At 45.8% G+C, this 20,300-nt stretch overlaps 1 protein-coding gene across 4 annotated transcripts; it reads left to right on the forward strand.

Annotated features, from left to right (window-relative positions):
* Positions 1-249: 249 nt before the first annotated feature.
* Positions 250-20,300, forward strand: AMMECR1L (AMMECR1 like). Of its 4 annotated transcripts, XM_061431962.1 has the most exons (9): positions 291-592; positions 2,100-2,209; positions 9,807-10,251; positions 12,477-12,587; positions 12,886-13,000; positions 13,635-13,725; positions 15,009-15,105; positions 15,973-16,026; positions 16,723-16,812. In XM_061431962.1, exons 3-8 carry the CDS (start codon positions 9,845-9,847, stop codon positions 15,998-16,000), a joined length of 849 nt encoding a protein of 282 aa, XP_061287946.1. In that variant the 5' UTR covers positions 291-592; positions 2,100-2,209; positions 9,807-9,844; the 3' UTR covers positions 16,001-16,026; positions 16,723-16,812. The 4 variants fall into 4 exon arrangements, with proteins under 4 accessions (XP_061287925.1, XP_061287946.1, XP_061287918.1 ...); XM_061431934.1 differs by lacking the exon at positions 15,973-16,026 and having other exon boundaries at positions 293-592; positions 16,723-20,300; XM_061431951.1 differs by lacking the exons at positions 291-592; positions 15,973-16,026 and adding an exon at positions 1,805-1,827 and having other exon boundaries at positions 16,723-20,300.

Consider the following 20,300-nt stretch of genomic DNA (forward strand, 5'->3'; position numbering starts at 1 on the left):
CCTCGGCCCGCTCAACGACCTGAGGGGAACCAGCGTGCAAACCTCCTCTCGCGCCTTACTGTCCTCCCCTCTTTATTCCAACTGCCTGAGATTCGGCCACAAGAATAGGAAGCAGTCTCCTAAATTCAACCCCGTAGAGTCGGAGCCAGCCAATAAAGTACGCAGAGTCAGGCCACGTGACAGTAGCGGGGCGGTGCTCCGGCGGCCCCCTAATCTCTATGGTTTTGGCGCCTCGCTAGAGGGCGTGTGGTCCACTGGAGGACTCCCTACATTCTTCCTCCATTACCTCACTGCCTCCGGTGGCTGCTGGGATACCGGAAGACTCGGGTCCCGACTCGGCTCAGTCCTCCAGCTGCCCGGGGAATACCTCTAGCAGTTCTTCCCCGCCGCCACCGCCGCCCCGCAGCTTCCTCCTCCGCCCGCCCCCTGCCGGCCTTCTTGGCCCCGCCCCGTCCGCGCCGCGCGTCCGGCCCGCCCGCGGCCCGCTTCTCTCGGGAGCCCCCACCCAGGCGCATGGCTCCATGAAGCAGGAGGAGGAGGCAGAGCGCGAGAGGTCCCGTCTGCCCCGGCTACGTCTGGGCCAGGAGAAAAGGTGGGAAACTCGGTCCGCGCCGCGCCCTCTTCCCCCGCCCCGCCGGGCCGCCCTCTCTCGCTCTGCCACCGTGCCCTCCGGGCCTCCTCACTCCGCGGCGACTGGAGGGGCCGGGGAGCGGGCCCCCCGGGTTCGGGGCGAGGGTCCCGGGGCAGCGTGGGGAGGGGGCTCCCGAGCGGCCGGGGAGGGAGGCGGCAGGCTGGGCCTGCGGGCCGCGTGTGCCCACCGGGGGGCGGGCGGGTCGGGAGACGCGCTGGGGAGGGGGTGGGCTGACGCCCCTGCCCCGGGCCGCGAGGAGAGGCCGGGCGAGGCCAGGCGAGGCTCCCACTCTTTTCTCCACTCCCTGCTGGAAACAGTCTCGGGTCGTGTAAAGTTTGGTGGTCTCCGGCGCCGCCTGGCGGCCCTTGCCCCCCGTCCCGGCGCCCCCTCCCCCGCTTGGCGTCTGGATTCCACCCCCGCGGCTCGGCCTCAGCTGCCCTACCCGTCGCTGGGTCGTCTCCCGATTCCTCCTAGCGCCCCGCGCTTTCCTTCCATCACCTTTTTCTTACCTTTTACCTTTCTCTCTGCCCGCTTGGCCCCTCCCCGCTCTGGTCTCTCCTCTCCCCTCTGTATCTCGCCCTTTCTTTGGTAAACTCTTTAACACGCACGCTCTCGCCTTTCATTAATCTTTTTTTTTTTTTAAACCCCACTTTCATTCTGTCCTTCCTTATCCACCCAAAGCCCCTATTTCCACCTGATATTCTGTGGGTTTTATTCCTCCCTCCTTCCCAGGCTGTGGATTTTGCCCTTCATTACTTGCCCTCCTCCGTTCCCTGTCCTGATCTGAACTCCTCACTTTGCCACACTCTCTCACCCTTATCCCTCTGGGCCTATCCTCTTTCACTGCCCTCTCCTTGGATAGAGTGGGTGGGGCCTGGAGTCTCCTGTTTACATCTTTGGGAATAACTCATATCTACTACTGGGGGGTGGGGAGAGTTGGTGAGATTATGAAAAAATTTATGCCAGCCTAAGAGTAATGATGACTGACTGTTACCAACAGTTATCATCTCCTTCTGGGATAACAAGATGGCCTGTCCTCAGGACCCTGACATGCTGTCCAGTAATCCTTCAGCGCCATGTTTGCAGAGAATTTGGGAGTCTTGTTTGTAGTCTGAAACCAGTAGAAAACTTTGAGATGGTGTATCTTGGCCTGAGAGCAACTTCTGATCTAAATTAGTGGTGGAGGAAGTTTTAATGTGTGTTTCATGTTCAGGTTCAATAAAACCTTTAATCTTCCTTGTCCTCCCTTCTTGGTGTTGACCTCAGGAACGAGGTGGTTTACTGCAGGGGGCTGCCCTTGCCACCTTATATTTAGATTTTGAAATGTTTTGACTTAAGGAAAACCTGTTCCTTAGCTTTTTTTTTTTCCTTCCTAGAAATTACTCTGTTGTAGTCCTTTCAAAAACCATCTCTTACCTCCTCACTGCCTTGGTTTTGTTCACTCACTGCACCTGCATTTCCGTCTTAGGTACAGGAAGAAGGAATGGAATCAGAAGGAAGAAAATTCATTTCAGAGACAAAATAGCTCCCCTCCTCTGTTATAGCTGTTCCCCTGACAGTACAAACTTTCTGCTTTCAGTGAGTATTACCTTGGACATACTTAGAATGGAATTGTGTTGCTTTTATTTTTTTGTCTTCTCTTGGTTTTAGGCCTGTGCTTGGACTAGAATATATGTTTACTTTGTTCATTTCTGTTTTTCTACTTACATGAGTGTCCTAAACTTGATGAATCCTTCCACTTCCGCTTGCTCGCTTTTAAAATAATTTTAATTGGTAAAAAACAAGTTTATTTTCCATAACCCTATTAGAGTAACTTAGATGGTTTTGTAGCATTACACTTACCCTTGGGTTGCATAAAGGTTCGCCTCCCGCCCCTTCCCAAACTACTATTTAAAGACAAAGATCTTAACTCAGAGGTTAATACAGTTTCTATCAAGGTCAATGATCAGATGTCTTCCATATGGTTATAATTTTCAGAGAATTTTGGAACATTTTGCCCTAAATCTGCTAGGGTGATACTGTTTTCTTAAAAATAACTAAAATTTTACATGTAAACAGAGTTCTGGGAAATTTTTTATTACTGCTGGGTCTCCTCTGATGGTATGCAAACACTTGTAAAAAAGTTTTTCAGAATGCTTCATACCTTATTGGAGCCTCACAGTCTACCTGTGAGCAAGGCTGGGGACAAATATTTTCATTTTACAAATGAAAGAACTGAGGCCCAGAAAGATCTGGCATCCTGCCATAGCTCACATAGTTAAGGGAGGGGATCTAAAAAGAAAACAAAACATTTGATTTCTTATATTCATGTTTTTCCTTAAGCTAAGTTCACACGAAGGTGTATAGTATTGTGTGTTTTTCTAAATCTGTAAATTTAAAAAGCAGTTGTATAGGCAGATCTGTTTTTCTCAGGGAAAATTTTTACACAGCAAATGTTTCAGATATGTATGTGTGTATGATTGGCTTTCAGAAATACAGAGATGATTATTTGGAATAATGTCCAGAATGTTTTGTGAGTCTTTCATCTGACTATTTCTTGGAATAGTTCCTTAAGTAGGCCAGAATATAGCTTACGTGCCATTTCATACTCAAATAATTATTAAATTGAATTTCAGTTCACTTCTGTGTCACAAAGGAAACAGCAGTCTGTTCCCCTCTGTGTAAATTTGGTTTGAATAGACATCTGGACACTAGTAATAACAGAAGAAAATGCAGAGAACCCCTCCCCCCTTTTTTTGCCTTTTTCCTACCTCCCAAGTCTGTTTTGTTGTTGTTGTTGTTGTTGTTAAAAGGTCATGCCCCTGAATAGCTATTTTGAAATTTGTCATCCAAAGGTGAACCTATTTTTTTTTCCTACCTCCTAACCTTTCTAGATATTTTTATCTAGAAAAGTATTATTGGTTATTGGAAATTTAACTATTTTGACTCGGTAGTTCTGTTAGTACTCAGTATATATCAAGATTTCTGTAACAGTAGTGTATTTAGTAAATTTAGTTTCTTTTTGTTATATGGCTTCAAACTTAAAAGAGGACGTTTGTAGAATAGAACTGCACAGCTGTAAGCCCAATATTCCTTATACTTCCTGGCATCTCACAATGAAAAGATCAATGGATGACTTATTAGAAGTATGGGTCCCCAAAGAGGAAAAGCATCAAGGTCATTAGAATAATAACCCCATATTAATAGTAATAGTAGACGCTTTAATAAATAGTAGTTCTGTGCCAAAGATCAGCTAGATGTTTTTCACGTCTTACTCAGTGAATGCTCACAGAGAAACCCTCTGTGGTAGCAGGAGCCTACATCCAGAGACGGACAGCCTGCCTGAGTCTGCACAGCCTGTACCTGCTAAATCAGATTTGGGATTTGAGCCTAGACGGTGACCCCGAAGCCTGGACTCTGTCCTCTGAGGGTGGGAGCTGCTCTGGGAAGGCATCAGCTTGTTGTTTTCAGTGGACTTTGGAGCCTTGGAAGGGACCCCCAGTGAGGGAAGAAGGCCCTCCTGCCCAGCCAGCCGTGTCTGTCAGGATGCCCTCGCACCCTCCCCTCAGCACTGGTCTCCACATCTTGTTTATAAATATCAGCAATTTATGACACATCATTTCCATTAACTTCTGAAATTGTAAATTGCCCTCCCGACAAATAATGCTTTTAAAGTGCTCCATCATTTAAAAAAAGTAGGAAAGTTCTTGTCACATGCAGTTTAGAAACTAGGCACGGCGTTTGAAAGGAAAGCCTTGAGCAACCTACAGGTAAGCAGCCCCTGAGGCCAAGCCTAGGACTGACCAACTGCTGTGATTTGGCAGAGAACAGCTACCAGTATAAACCAAACCACGAAGTTAGTGTAGGGGGTGTTTGACCTGATTTTTAGCATGAAGTTAGTGTAGGGGATATTTGACCTGATTTTTAGAATGAATGGTCCACATTAGCTATCCGTTTTGCTTGAATTAAACCACGCCTTGGTTTGGGCTGAGTAGAATTGACGTTGTTGATAAGAATAGATACTTGTATTTCAGTCACCTTCGGCTTCTGACACACTCAACAGTCAGCCCCTCGTGGTGGAACAGAGTAAAGATCAGGCTGTTCCATAAATACTCATTTTATTAGAAAGGCTAACTTAAATGAAGTTGCTGGGAGATCTGTAAATAAGATTGTTGATGTGTGTACCATATGCAGGACGCTGGGTTAAGTGTTGTGGGGGAAAAAAAACGGAAATGCAGCCCAGCTTCTGCGACTGAAGGTACTGGTGAGTTCAGCCCCGGCTGGAATTCAGGCGGCTTTGTACCCACTCACCTTCCCCTCAGGCCGCAAAGGTGCCTTTGTTGTGGACCCTCATGAGGGTCAGGATCCCTTGAGCACTGTGTGTCAGATAAAGGGCATGGTGACTTTCAACACTGAGAACAACTTCACTGGACACTTGCTAGGTTAGGAGGCCTTAAGAGGTGAAACAGTGACTCCTGTTATTTCCTCCAGCTCTTTGTGGAAGTATGGGTATTGTCTCCATCTGGTAGAAATCCAGTTTTAACTAGCTTGTTCTCATTGTTTGTTCTAAAGTAGACGGAGTGTAGGAAAATGACATCACTATTATAGGCCCTTAAAATGGCCCTGAGGTTAGCTTGAGGTTAGCCAGCTGAAGGCTCCAGAAGGGTCTCTGTGGTATATGTGTTTATAAAGCAAGGATTTTTACCTGATTCCAGTTACTTCAGATGAACCAACTTGACAGTAGCCATTTGGTTACTCCCATGACCGTTGCTGGTAGTTTTTATGACGTTTTGGGGAAGCGTGAGAACAAAGGCATAGTTTTCTAAGAGAGGTAGAATATGTATGTCCTTAGGGGTATTTTTAGTCGGTCATAGCAGGTTAGTCTATTGCATTGAAAGTATTCTGAGGGATCTTACACTGTGCCCTCAGAAACAGAGCTGTTGGAGAATCAATGTCTTTTGTCACTGTGGGACGGTCCTGGGAGCCAGGTCTGGGACACTTAGTTGTGGTGAGGAAGGCACTGGCACCCCACTCCAGTACTCTTGCCCGGAACATCCCATGGACGGAGGAGCCTGGAAGGCTGCAGTCCATGGGGTCGCTGAGGGTCGGACACGACTGAACGACTTCACTTTCGCTTTTCACTTTCATACATTGGAGAAGGCAATGGCAGCCCACTCCAGTGTTCTTGCCTGGAGAATCCCAGGGACGGGGGAGCCTGGTGGGCTGCCGTCTTTGGGGTCGCGCAGGGTCGGACACGACTGAAGCGGCTTAGCAGTAGCAGCAGCCCACTTTGTTGGAGTTGGGTTAGGAGAGTCTCACTGAGAGGGAAACCTGATGGAGTGGATAGGCAGTGGTTGCTATGTAAATAAAAGTACTCACTACCAGCACCTTCACGGTCTGTACTGTTTAGTTAATATTTGCTTTACGCTGACATACACGTAAAATTTTGGCCCATTTAAAAAACAAACCTTAAATAATTCAGTAGGGTGAGGGAGATGGAGTAAGTAGGCTGTGGATGAAATAAGTTTGGCCCTTTGTTGAAAATTATTAAAGCTGAGTATTGGGTTCATTATACTCTTTTACTTTATGTTTGAAGTTTTCTATAGATTTAAGTTTTATGGAATAAATTTTAAAAAATGCCTTCTAATATAGTTTTGATGCAGAAAGTCTCTAACTCTGCCTTTAGTCACTAATTGAGAATATTGATTGAATTGTTTGTTTAGTGGCCTCCAGAGAAAACTTGGTCCTGAGGATCCACAAGGTTTGGGTTGGCTCTGTTGATTACAAATCACAGTTGGGGATGGTGTGGGTGAATTGCTAAATGTAATCTCTTGGTATGCCCCCCTACAGAGCAGTGGTTGTGTGTTATGGGTAGGCCAGGGGTCACCAGCTACAGGCCTCGGACCAGGACCTCCTGTCAGATCAGCGGTGGCATTAGATTAAAAATAAAGTGCACGATAAATGTGTTTGAATTGTCCTGAAACCAGTCCCTGGGCCAGAAAGATTGGGGACCACTGGTGTAGGCAGAATCTTCCTGAGCTTGACCTCATCTGCCTTGGCATGGTTTGAAAACCCACTGCTCTGTTACGGGGTGTTTGACCCATCAGAGAGCTGATGGCACCTTGGGAGGAACACCTGAGTTACCACTATCTCATGACATTTCTCTCTTCCTTCAAGCGGCCTGTGGTATAAGGAGAATGAGGAAGGATTTCTTTTTTTAACTTACTGTTATTTCATCCCTTCTCTTTGCTTCTTTGAACGTTGGGACTCTAGAGGCAGAGCCTCAGGGCCCTATTGGTGCTGCTAAAGCTCTAGCTCTCGAGACAAGGTCCCTCTGCTTCGTTGAACACATGCCCTAAAGCCTCTGCCCACAGTTAGGCCAAGGAGGACAGTCAAGTGAGGGCTCGGAGGCCAGTGTTACTCGTTGTGGACGCAAGTGACTACGGCAGGGGCACTGGTCGTTGTCAGGGTGATGGCAGAGCTTTGGGCTTAGGTTTTGGTTTTTTCCCCCTGCTCCTCCTTTTTTTTAAATTATGTTGGCTGCACTGTCTTTGTTGCGTCTTGAGGGGATTCTCTGTGGTGTGGGAGGCCTTCTCTCGTAGAGCACGGGCTCTAGAGCCTGCAGGCTCACTAGTGCAGTGCACAAGCTTAGTTGCTCTGAGGCATGTGGGAATCTTAGTTCCCCGACTGTGGGTCAAACCCATATCCCCTGAATTGGAAGGTGGATTCTTAACCACTGGTCCACCAGGGAAGTCAGCTTCCCTCGGCTCCATTTTTATGGGCAAAATTTTGCAAGCTATTCTTTTAGTTTTCAGTATACCCTTGATTTTTTTTTTTTTTTTTTTTTAATCACGCCCTTAGCAAAGGGACTGAATCCAGTGAATATTATTGGCAGGCTTCGTTCTTGTTTATGGCATGGTGGGAAGACCCAAGCCTTGTAGTCTGACAGGTAGATTGTGGTCCAAATACTGACTCTGCCACTCAGTGGCAGTTAACGGCACCTAGTGCCACTCAGTGGCAGAGTGTCTTTCTTATTAAACCTAAGTTTCCTCCTTTGTAAAATGATTGTAATATCCTTGCTGGGTGGTTCTGAGGATTAAGTGAAATCCTATTTAAAGAGCATCTGTTCGGTGCTCTAAGCCTTGAGTGTGCAGCAAAGTCCTAGCCTTCCCGGAGTCTCCCCCTCTGGGGGGAGCAGTCAGATGAGAGCCCAGATGATAAGAGCAGCTAACTTTATGCCAGAAACTGTATGGAAGCACTTCACATAGAATAAACTCAATTCTCCTAACAGCCCCATGAAGCAATTCCCAGTTTGCTGAAACTGAGGCATAGAGAGGTTAATCCTGGAGGAATCACATGTGAACCCAGGCCATTTGAGTCTGGAGGCAGCATTTTTAACCAGGACCTCCTGCTCCCTCTCTTAACAGTCTGAACAAGACAGTGATATCCACACTTAGAATCATTGGAGGTTTTAGTGTATCACATGCATGAGGCTTTCTCAAAAAGAAGCCTGTTGCAAGCTAGACATTGAAATGTGCAAACCGTTTCTCCTCTGCTAGAGACAACTTTCTTCCGAAGAATTGTCCTAATACAAAAATATGTATTTTGTTAGGGATCAGGATATATCAGAAACAAATGCACTATTTGTGAAATTTTTGTATCTCATTCAATCTAAAGTGACAAGTTGTGTTTGTAGAAATAACGGCATTGGAAACGAGTATGCACTTACCTAATTTTATTTAAAAGATTGTACACATTACAACCAAAATACTATACAATACAGTAGAGTAGTGCCTAAAAAGGCAATTATGTACTGCGTGTTCAAATTACAGAGAAAATTTTAGATGAAAATTACATATTTTGAGTAGGAGGCTAAAACTAAGTGAAAAGTGAAAGTGAAGTCACTCAGTCATGTCTGACTCTTTGTGACCCCATGGACTGCAGCCTACCAGGCTCCTCCGTCCATGGGATTTTGGACCCCATGGAGTGGGTTGCCATTTCCTTCTCTAGGGGATCTTCCCAACCCAGGGATCAAACCTGGGTCTCCCGCACTACAGGCAGATGCTTTACCGTCTGAGCCACCAGGGAAGCCCTTAAAAAAAAACCAACATGTAGTGATTTGTGAAAAAACAAAGTACATTTTTCTCAAGTTAGCAGGATTTTAACTTTGGTATTATCAACATTGAAATAACTAGGATCTATTTTCATGAGTCTCAATTATTGAGATAGATAACAGAAAGAATCTTGGTCATGTTACAGCTATGTATCTTTACCTTGGGCTTCTTAAGAAAAAGAATTTAATGGAAAAAGATTCCTTCCTTCCCTTTATCAGCTGGAACTCTGGTTTGCTGGCCCATCTAATGCCACATTTTGTCAGACTGATGGCTTTGCATCTCTGCCTTGCTGTGACAGGGCAGAAATGGCTACCTCACAAAAGGACTGAAGCTTGGGTCATTTGTGTGAATAAAGGTTTCTGCTTGGTTGTAGCTTTTTTTGAATGGGGTCTTGAAAGTATAGAAGTGTAGAAATTGGAGTACGTTCAGAGGCGAACCAAAGAAAATAGGACCGCAGGATTGCTGTGAGGACGGAAGGCGGGCGGTCGCCTTGTGTTAGCGCACTCTTGCCAGAGCAGCGGCTGCTCTCCATCCTCACAGAGGTCTGGAGCTAAAGTCACACAGCTAAGTTGAGGTTAGTGATGGGGGAAATGCGGAAAGGATGTGGTTAACAAGGAAAAACATGAAAGTTCCTCTGGGGTTCTTTAGAAACAGAGTGGTTCAATTTGGAGCCTGTAGAAATGTAGAGAAAGCGTCCTGATGAAGAGCCTGCCAGGTCAGGTGCAGTCTTTCAGTCAGTCTCCAAGTGTCCCCATTCGCCTGCAGACCGGCTGCCACTCTACCCTTCTTTCTGCCTGAGGAGACCTGGGCAAGAGGGAGCTGTCTTTGGCCTGCCTCCATCCATGATGGTCATAACCTTTATGGAAAGTGAAAAATAGCTTCCCCTCAGGTAACGGTTGGGCGTCCCTGGTCTGGAATGCAGGCTCTTCCAGCCCACTGGTCTGACACCCTTTGTGAGCAGTGTGACCTGTGTGAGAAAGAACTCGATGACTCCTACCCCTTCCATGTAGACCCTTTCTCTGATTTTTGTGTTCTTCTAACTAACATTTGAATTAATGCTTGGGTGTTCTCTTTTGGATTAGGGTTCTGCAGCATTCTAGACCTCAAGCACTGAATCAGGATGGGAAAAAGACGTTGTGTTCCTCCACTTGAGCCCAAGCTGGCAGCGGGTTGTTGTGGGGTCAAGAAGCCTAAGTTATCTGGAAGTGGAACGCACAGTCACGGGAACCAGTCCACAACTGTCCCCGGCTCTAGTTCAGGACCTCTTCAAAACCACCAGCATGTGGATGGCAGCAGTGGTCGGGAGAATGTGTCGGACTTAACTCTGGGACCTGGAAACTCTCCCATCACACGAATGAATCCCGCATCGGGAGCGCTGAGCCCTCTCCCCCGGCCCAATGGAACTGCCAACACCACCAAGAACCTGGTGGTGACCGCAGAGATGTGCTGCTACTGCTTTGATGTCCTCTACTGTCACCTCTATGGCTTCCCGCAGCCACGACTTCCTAGGTTCACCAATGACCCCTAGTGAGTAAAGCAGTCACGCGCTGGGGACGGTGACAAAGGCATGGCACCCTCTTTCCAGGGTTATTTTCTTGCAACGGTCTTCTACTTATAAAAAGCTTTAACATGGTTTGGGCAAAGGTTAATGGGAAAAGAATGATGAAAAATATCCAGACAATATCCAGAATATCAAAAGTGGATACTAGGCTATGTTTGAAGGAGTTATTGGCTTATTGTTAAAGTTACATTCTGGGAATCAAGAGAGTTTTGATTTTGCTTGTCTTTTGGTTTCATATGGCAGTGGGTAGCTCATTCAGACCCTCATGTGGAGAAGTCACACCACCACACCATTGCACACCCAGGCATTGCTGAAATCCGAGTGAACTACCAGTGTCTGAGGGCCAGGCTGGAGACGAGGAGCTCATTCAAGAGTCTCATAACTTACTGTCAGTCCCATGGGGCTGCCAGCACCCCACCAAGAATGTCAGAATTTGTTTTGATGTTTTTAGTTCAAGACTGTCCCAAGTTCCCGTGAGGTGTTAGTGACTTAAATAAGGAATATGTGTATGTAAAGGGTGAAGTCAAGTGAAGAAAGGCATGCTAAGGCTTGCTTTCTCAGAACTGGAGGCAGCTTTGAGGTGCATTTAAAGAGCAGTGCTGCTTTTTAATTTTTTTAGGAGGTGCTTTTAGAGGACTCACTAAGAACTGTTCGTGCCATACTGAGGGCTGCATGGGGAATAGACAGGCATGAAGAAATAGTCCTTGCTCTCAGGAGACTTGAATAGACAGATCACACACAACAGCTAAACCGGGTGTGCCTCACAGTGTCTGGGCAGAAGTAGAGGGGAAGTTAGTCTGTGATTGTGTCAGAGGAAAGGAATGAGAAAATGTGCTCGCTTTTTAGGGAAGTATTCCCATGTGACATCTGTGGACAGAAAAGTCCTAACTAAGTAGATGGAGAGTCTGAGCCTTGACCTGAGTGGCATTAGGTGCGTCCCTTGCAGGAGAGGGACACAGACTTTGAAGAGTAGGTGGTGACCACAGCTTTGTAGGCTGTGGGGACAGAGGAATTGGAAGGGTTTTTGAGTAGGTTTTTGAAACATTAACTTTGGCTGGTGCTGTTCAGGTGTTTTACTGAAAGGAAAAGATGGGTAGGTGGGAGATCTTGCCTTGTAATAATGATCAAAGGTAACTTTAAAGATGTAAGTTGCTTTTTAGCAGTGTTAACTCAAGAATCTTAAGACGTAAAGGCATACAAACATGGAAGAATTTTCAGAAGGAGGAGGCAGCCCCGTAACATGTGTCTAAATATCTATTACTGTCTATTTGATGTAGCCTAATGGAACATGACTTTGGCCTAGAAGGTGGTAACTTCTGCTGAAAATAAGCTTTAAAAAAAAAGAATTATTTATTTTTGACTGCATTGGATCTTAGTTGCGGCCTGTGGGATTCTCTCTCGTTGTGACACTCAAGGTTTAATTGTCCCTCAGCACGTGGGATCTTAGTTCCCCAACTAGGGATCAAACTCATGTTTACTGCATGGGAACGCAGATTCTTAGCCACTGGAACACTAGGAAAATCCCAGAATAAGCCTTTTTTAAAAAATTCATTTATTCGGCTGCGTTGGGTCTTAGTTGAGGCACATGGGATCTTCATTGCATCATCCAGGATATTTTGTGCGGTGAACAGACTCTAGTTGTGCTGCTCTGGCGCAGTAGTTGTGACAGGCAGGCTTGTTGCATGTGGGATTGAACCCATAACCCCTGCGTTGCCTGGCGTATTCTTAACCATCAGGGAAGTCCACAGAATAAACTTTCTCGGAGACTTTTTTTTTTCTGGAATTTATAAACAGAAGAGACAGAAATAATGATGGGTACAGTATGGGGTTGAGGGGAGAAGGTGTGCAGGCTATGTCTTCAGGAAGGGTGGAACTGGGAGACAGAGACACAGAAGGAGGGTAAACAGGAGGAGGAAAATGTGGAGAACTAGCAGAGAGAGTCCTGAGCAGAGGAGGAAGGAAACAGTGTGTCCATGCGGAGTGGAGCGGAGCTGAGAGCAGGGGCTGCAGGAGCCTCTCCCTGAGCCTCGTGGCCACTTCCTCTCCATCTACACCTTGGGGCCGCACGGCGCCCGGAGGCCGCAGCCTTCCAGACAGCCCACATCAGAGAACAGTCGTGTTGGGGAAGAACAGGCGGACAGGGATAAAGCCAAGGTTTTCTTCTCTGATTGCTGCGTGCTTGCTCTTTCAGTCCACTCTTTGTGACATGGAAGACAGGGCGGGACAAGCGGCTTCGTGGCTGCATTGGGACCTTCTCAGCCATGAATCTTCATTCAGGACTCAGGGAATACACGCTAACCAGGTAATGACACCACACGTGAGATGGGTAGATTATTTGCAAAATTTGAAAATAACTGCCTGTTTCTTCTGAGTGGTGAAGCTTGAGTGTTTCTTTTTGATAGTCAGGAGCTGTGGGGGCTTTAATCTGGTGAGTCACTTAGCAGTTCAAGTGTAGACAGTAGCATCATGTTGTATTTAGCATGTTCGTGCTGATGGGTAGTGAATGTTTTCTGCAGAGCTCAAGAGCCGTAAACTTTCAGGCTTATGATATTGGCTCCCAATTCCGGAGCAGCCTCACTCATGTTTTCTGTCCCCTCCAGTGCACTTAAGGACAGCCGATTTCCCCCCCTGACCCGAGAGGAGCTGCCTAAACTTTTCTGCTCTGTCTCCCTCCTTACTAACTTTGAGGATGCCAGTGATTACCTGGACTGGGAGGTGAGAACAGCCGCATTTGGAACTCTGCATCTCTCGTTGCATTTGGGTTCGGGTTAGTACATGGTAATGTATCTCCTTCATTGAGCAAGGGTATAAGCATGTGAGAGCTGAGGTCAGAGGCAGTTGTAGGCAACCTGGGTGACAGAAAAGATACTTCGATATTAGAAGCAGAAAGAAATCCCTTTCTTACCAGTCTACTCTCTCCCACGTCCTTTTCCCACGTCTAATAAATAATGGGATAAAGGAGAACATTCCTGATTCTTCTTGGTAAGCCCTTGAATAAATGTTGTTATTACGAGCCACATGTGAAAAGTCAGGAACCCTGATCAAATCCTGTAGCCTGTTCTTGAATATTAAAGGTGGAATATTCATGATTATTGGATGCGTTATTGAGAGAATTGATGTATGTAGCCTCCATACTCTCAGCAAGGTGGCTCCACATAGAGTCTCCCTTTCCCTGAAGCAGCAGTTTCTTCAGCTTCTATGCCTGAGAGAGTCAGTCGTGAAAAGTATGAGGCTCCCCTTTTCTCAGCCCTGGGTCAAGCTGGTCAGGGGACAGTGTCAATTTACGTGAGGATAATTGAAGTTCCATTAGAGTAAGTAAACGGCATTTATTGGTTGTGTGTTTTTGTAGGTTGGGGTCCATGGGATTCGAATTGAATTCATCAATGAAAAAGGCGTCAAACGTACAGCCACTTACTTACCTGAGGTTGCGAAGGAACAAGGTGAGTTCGACAAATGGAGTGATACCCTCCACAGTGTTGTCAGGCAGAGGGCAGGGGAGTGGGCTGTGCTGCCTTTCAGTGCAGCATGACTGCGTATGAGTGGCGGGCTTTCTTTCCATATCTATCAAATTCTTACAGAATAAGAAACTCCCCAAAAGAGCTGGGAGGGAAAAGGGGTAAATACTTGTCAGGTAATCTGTTTCACTTACTTTCAATGAGTAGTAGTATTTCTTGGCCCCAAAACTGCAGTGGTAATTGTAGAAAAAAAGAACTCAGTAGTTCCTACAGTGGGACACTAAAGGTAGGAAGTGGGCTGGGCAGGTTTTCTCTTTAAGAATATTTAGAAGAATACCTTAAAATGGTGTTTATGCATTCTGCAGTGTACAACCCAATTTTCTTTCTTTTTTGGAACTAGTCTTTTTTTAAAAAATAATATCTAGTAGTTAGGTATGAAACTGAAATAGAGGAAAATACTGAGTTCAGTATATCAATGAACTGATTATGTGGAGAGGGATTGCCTTGTTGGTTCCTGTCACGGAAAGCAGTGGGGATATGGCTTAAAAAAGAGGAAGCCTTTTAGCCACCTCTTTGAGGTCATAAATCTGGCATTTCTGTCCAAGGAGATGGACCAGGAACATTTCCTAATAGTGAGATGTGATGATGATTTAGGTAAATAATTAAACACTTTTTCTATTTGGAAACTGATTGGGAAAATTAAAATCAAGGCACCTACTGAAGTGATTTATGGAGTTCTGTTTGGTTTTCAATTTGATATATTTGGTTGTATCTGGTGAAAATATTTCTAGAACAACACAGCAGTAGATGTGCAACAACTTTCCCATCCTTCCCAAGGGAATAGCTTCTGTCCTGCTGTCGAGCCTCTAGTAGAAAACGACTCCTAGAAATCATCAAGATGCACGTGAAGGAATGCAAGCTGCAGAATATGAATTCTCCTTTCTCCCAGAGCAGCCCTGGTTACAGCACTAGGCCAACTAAGTTGGGACCATATTTGCTTCTAGATAGTTGTCCTGGGATCATACCTGACAGGAAAGACTCAGAAGAAGGGGAAGGCCACTGACTGTGTGTGCTGGGCATCCTCGCACGTCTCTGGCTCTCCTTGGACTGCCAGTGAGGCAGACAGGACTCCGGGATGTGGGGGCCACGCCCAGCCTGCCCTGCCCCCAGCGGGTCCGGCTGCTGCCCTCCTGTCACTGTGTTAGGGCGCTGCCTGCCTGGTTTGGTGTCAGTGCGCACTGACCTCTGTGTGCCCGTCTTCTCCTCAGACTGGGATCAGATCCAGACGATAGATTCCTTGCTCAGGAAAGGTGGCTTTAAGGCTCCAATTACCAGTGAATTCAGAAAAACCATCAAACTCACCAGGTAAGCCACTGTCTCATTTTCCTTGTCATTTTAACTTAGTTGGGGTTGGATGGAAGATACTTTTGATAGACAGGGGAAGAGAAAAATGTTCCCTGCTAATGTCTCCAAACCAAAGAAGTATATGTGAGGTTGAAGCTCTGAGGAAGCAGTGGCAGAGAAGGCAGAGACTCCCCAGCATCCTGGGCGTCTCCACAGCTCAGCTGATGGCATAGTGGGGGCAGAGTAGCTGCTGAACAATCGTGGGTGTCTTTGCCAGACCCACTTGTTGGGAGGCTGAGTGGGAAAGCTGAAAGCAGGGGAAAAGGCTCTTAATAACAGAAGTCCTGGATCAGTCGAAGTCACCACATGCAGTCAGGTGGCGTGTTGATGGACTAGTAACAAGGAAACGCCTCTGCCTGTTAGGAGCAAATACGTCTATGGGGGGGTCTATAGTAAAATCTGTATGAACTGGACCCTAAATCCCAGCTCCACCACTTCCAGCTGTGTGACTTGGGCCTCTCTGAGCAGAAAAAAAAAGCCTGCCTTGGGGTTGTTCTAGAGTGTGGTAAGGTAATGTGTGCAGAAATTCTAGTCTGGGGCCAGGCAGTATTGTAGGTGGTCAGTAGGTGTCGGTTCTCTTGCCATCCCTATTGAAATTGGAAATCCTGAGAGGTGTAGCTTCTGTGGGTTTGTGTGGGCCTCTGTTGGCCTCTTCATCTGTAAAATGCTGAATAATCATGTAGTAACCTCACAGGTCTATTTGGAAGATAACCCCATGTTTTTGAAATGCTTTGGATTCCAAAAAAGAAAAATCTTCAAATACAAAGCATTATTATTATCATTATTATTATAATTTATTTGAACAGCCATTTCCCTGTCAAAATTCAGGAATAATCACCTTGCAGTGGAGGAGTGATTACAGAGGGAAAGAGATGGCTCTGGGTAAGGATTGTCACACCCAGCTCCTGTGGTCTGTAGTAGGCTCCATAGGTTTGTAACACCCCATGCTTCGCATCTTGACTCATGGCTCTTTTTAGAGCAAGGCCAAAGTGCTATGAATTCTGTTCTGATGACCCTGTGATATATGATATGGCACATTCATCTGGGAAGTGAGACCCAGGATCTTTTAACCTGCTTCATCAGAATTTGACCCAGAATTAGGTATCTGTGCCCCTTTTAGTTATAAATAACTTGTTTGTTGCTTTTCTGCAAGTTGAAGTTGCATTTCTGTCAAATTTATCACATTTTAACCTGAAATAGATAATGCATTTTACACTGGGCATTGGTGCAGCCATCTTCCCGTCTGCCACCCATATAATTTGACCTTGAAATTCTTCATCCAGACCCTAGTAGCAGATTGCTTAAGAGCAGCCTAATGATAAGCATATGAAGTGTTTAAAGGTGGGATGTGCAGAAAACATTCTCAGGGGTGGACTGTGACTGTGCTTTTTCATCTTGTTCATTTGTAATAACAACACTGTTTTCTTGTGCTGTCTTTCATTTTCTGTAAGTAAGATTGCTCTTGGTCTTCCATTTTATTCTTTGAAAATGTGGAATAAGCTTTTGGTTTACTCTGCTGCGTGATTTTAAAATGAAGTATTGGGGGTTCCTAACACCCTTTCCTGTTTCCTTACACAGGTACCGAAGTGAGAAGGTGACAATCAGTTATGCAGAGTATATAGCTTCTCGACAGCATTGTTTCCAGAATGGCACTCTTCATGCCCCGCCCCTCTACAATCATTACTCCTGACACACGGCTGCATGACCAGTCACACCCCCCCGTGGCCACCAATGGCTATGACATCATTGGAGCAGATGCCTCCTCTTCCTGGTCCAGTTACTTCTATTACTGCACCATTTTATGATGCTAGCTTCCGTTGCCAAGTCTGCCTCCAGCTGACTGAGGTGGGAGGGGGGGCTTATACTGAATGAAACAGAACTTGAGGGCCCAAGCCTTATCTCAGCCTTTCCTCAATACGGGGTTCCGTTGGACTGGGGCTCCTCCATGCCTAGTGAGAATTCCGTGTGGGCTCAGAAGACTTGGGCATGCAGGTGCCGCTGCTGATGTGCTGCCTGTGTGTCGGACACACAGTGGAAGCTGGAATTGATGGTCCATGAAGGCTTACCCCACACACACCTGCAGCCTCCCCAGATCAAGTAGGTGTATTCCCCTGGCAGTCTGGGCAACGGAGACCAACAAGAAACATTTTTAGGTTGTTTTAAATTCCTTTTTTTAAACTTGCAGTTTATTGCGTACCGAGAGTTGATCACAACCTCCATGCTTCATAAGCGGACGCCATGTTAGGGTCAAACGTGGGCACCATGAGTCCTCCGTGGCTCCTGGACCAGAGACCCACCTCAAGATCAGAAGCCCTTTGGATGGCGTTGCAGATCTCATTGCTCAATTAGCCTCGAAGGTTCTAATTCTCATCCCACTCTCAGTTGGATTTTCTGGCACTCTTCCTGCATCGAGTCTTCTGGGACTGAACCAAGCTCTGTGGTTTGGCCTGCTGAGGATGGACTGGGATGCCTGCGGGAGGTCCTGATGGCATCACTGCACGCAGTGTCAAGGGAGAGACCTCTTCCTTACCACCTGGCTACCTCACTCCTCTACTGGTAGCAGTGCCTATAGCTGGATCTAGGTTCTCAGAGACGTTCCAACAAGCACTTGGGTTGGGTTTTAGAAGGATACGTCGTCATAGGAGAGAATCCAGGGTCTCCAAGCTGTTTTTCTTTTCAGGCAAACATCCTGAGAGACCTTTAAGCAGAGGAGTTCCTTTTTCTAGTTTGCCTGTAGAAGTGGGAAAACTGTTAATGTTTCAGTCCTTTATGGGGACTTTAGACAAAGCTGTGTAATTAAACAAGGTGAATCTTTATCTTGCCTAACACGCTGGGAAAACATCACCCCACTGTGGCAGAGTTCCAAATAGCTTATTTTGTTTTAGGTCATTCATACTTTCATGTGGCATATTTCCCTTTCCCATTTTTGCTGATTCCAAATAGCTGTCAGCAGGTTTCTCCTTCCTCTTGCCTATTCTTCACTCATATGGTGGCAAAGTTCATAGAAGTTGGAAATTTGGAAGATGCTTTGACAACGTCACAGAGGCACTGCTGAAGTGATTCACAGGGAGAGGTGGCCAGTTGGAAGAAAAGACCCTCCAGGTGATACACTGGTTTCCAACAATATGCTTAGAGAACTCTAAAGTGGATTGGGTGTCAACCCAGTGAACACAATGTTTTGATTTAATTTATTTTTAATGTTTATGTGGTAGTGGTGTGGCTTTCCGAAATGGGCAAATATTCAAGCAAAAGATCTTTTGAGTTTTCTTCTGCCAGGAGCGGGGGGCGGGGGGAGCAGGGACAGTCTGAGGAATGACACATGCTTTTCTAGGCATAGCAGTCCTGTTTCTTGAAGAGAGGGGTTAGGGAGAGCAGTGTGCTTGGCACCATCCTCTGCTGCTGTTAAGGATGTGGAATGTGCAAGGGAAGCGTGGGCTGATGTCCAGGTGTGTGGGCCAGGCTCCAGCACCAGCTCGCTGCTGGGCACACTCCCACATCCTGCCACCTTTCCCTCGCAGTGTTAATGAAAACAGGCTTCTGAAGATGAAGGAGTTGTTTCATGATTTCCTGCTGCTGAGAATAATAAATGTCTTGTTACAAACAAATGTGACGACAGTTACTTATAGGTGCCATGGATTGATGTCAGGGTGGTCAGCTCTGGACTAAACCACCCACCTCCAATTTGTACAACAGTATTGATACATAGGGCTACACTCATTACTGTTCAAGTCTTCTATGTTAAAAGTTGTGTTTAATTTCTAAAGTTTAAAAAAAGCAAAAAAAATGGTGCTAAACTTTCACCCCTGAGCACGCTCAGTGAGACTGGTCATGCAAGCATTTACAGTGCCATGCTCTTTCAAGCCTATTTTTTCTTGTAGAAATGTTGCCCTATTTGTCTTTCCCAGTGTATAGTATTTTTTTTTTTTAATTTTATTGAGGGTGGGGTAGGAAACCTGCCATTTAAGAAAAAAACAGAAAATTTAAAACCCCAGGAAATGGGGGGAAAAAATCAGTGCACAAGAATCGGGCTTAAGCCCAGAACCACACTGAAGTGGGCTCAGTGGTTTTTGGAGTGAAGAAGCCTTACTCCCCGCACATTCCCTTATGCTCCCATCCGAGTCCAGCCATGGAGATGCTCGGGTTCCTCTGACTTTAGTAAGAGGACTCAGGAGTCGACCAAGGAAAACTGTTTGGCCCTGTGAGGAATGGCACTCAGTGTCTGTCCTGAATGGAGCCTAGTCAGGAAGTGGTCTGGAAATAAATGGTCATGGTCACCTTATGAAGATGTGTGGCAGGTGGCTCTCAGGAAAAATACTAAGTCTGGATCATCCATATGGCAGCTTTGCGTAGGGAAATGACAACTCCGAACTGGAACTGACCTGCCTTCCATGTTGCTTGACCAAAGCAGTGATGAGGGTGGCCAGTGTATGTAGTGTGAGTGGTAGGTTTAAAGAGAAGGGAATGTTTTCTGCTCAGTGTTTCCTTTGTCCTTAGACTGCTCAAGCTGAACAGTAACCACTGTTTTTAAGGGACCAGCCCACTGTGGCTGGTTTGCTTCGGAGTTCGTTTCATCCCTAGCTGTGAGTGCCTTTCGGTCTGGAAAGTTGGCTTGTCTCATAATACCCACAGCTAGGACATTCTGTAATTTCGAATTGTCCTTGTTCTTCATTAAAAGAGAATGTCTTTGATCACTAGAGTTTATCAGTGTTGGATTGTTTCCACTGTGAGATTCTTAAACTTTTTCGCTTCATAATATTAAAGCAACTCATGTTAGAGACCATTTCAACACGAAAGGTTTGTAGTTCAGACATTACATATATTTTATTGTTTATAATAAAAATCATCTATACAGAAGTCCTGGGTGTTAATATTTGCACAAGATCTGTTTTCCATGGTATGTTAACACCTACAATTTCACTAACTGTTGATGTTATTTTCTATTGAGATCCTGGAACCTAGGGAGCTATTTGTTCTTTTTGTTTATTTTCATTCTTATTTCCCTGAAGCAAGAGACTTTGTATGGCCTTCAGTGCAAAGACTTTAGACCAATTCTTTGTATTACACTTGGTTGCCTCTTGGCTATATAACTTCTGAGTGCAAATCATTGAACTCTTTAACAAAGTATTGTAGAGAATAAATCATAATGGGTAAAAATT

Source organism: Bos javanicus, chromosome 2, assembly GCF_032452875.1.
Source record: "Bos javanicus breed banteng chromosome 2, ARS-OSU_banteng_1.0, whole genome shotgun sequence".
NCBI lineage: Eukaryota > Metazoa > Chordata > Mammalia > Artiodactyla > Bovidae > Bos > Bos javanicus.

Excerpts from the sequence above, each read along its gene's own strand:
- AMMECR1L (XM_061431941.1), top strand. The coding sequence starts at position 9,845 with ATGGGAAAAAGACGTTGTGTTCCTCCACTTGAGCCCAAGCTGGCAGCG. Across the intron at positions 10,252-12,476 it reads AGGTTCACCAATGACCCCTA|TCCACTCTTTGTGACATGGA; the intron begins GTGAGTAAAGCA and ends TTGCTCTTTCAG. Across the intron at positions 13,726-15,008 it reads TGAGGTTGCGAAGGAACAAG|ACTGGGATCAGATCCAGACG; the intron begins GTGAGTTCGACA and ends TCTTCTCCTCAG.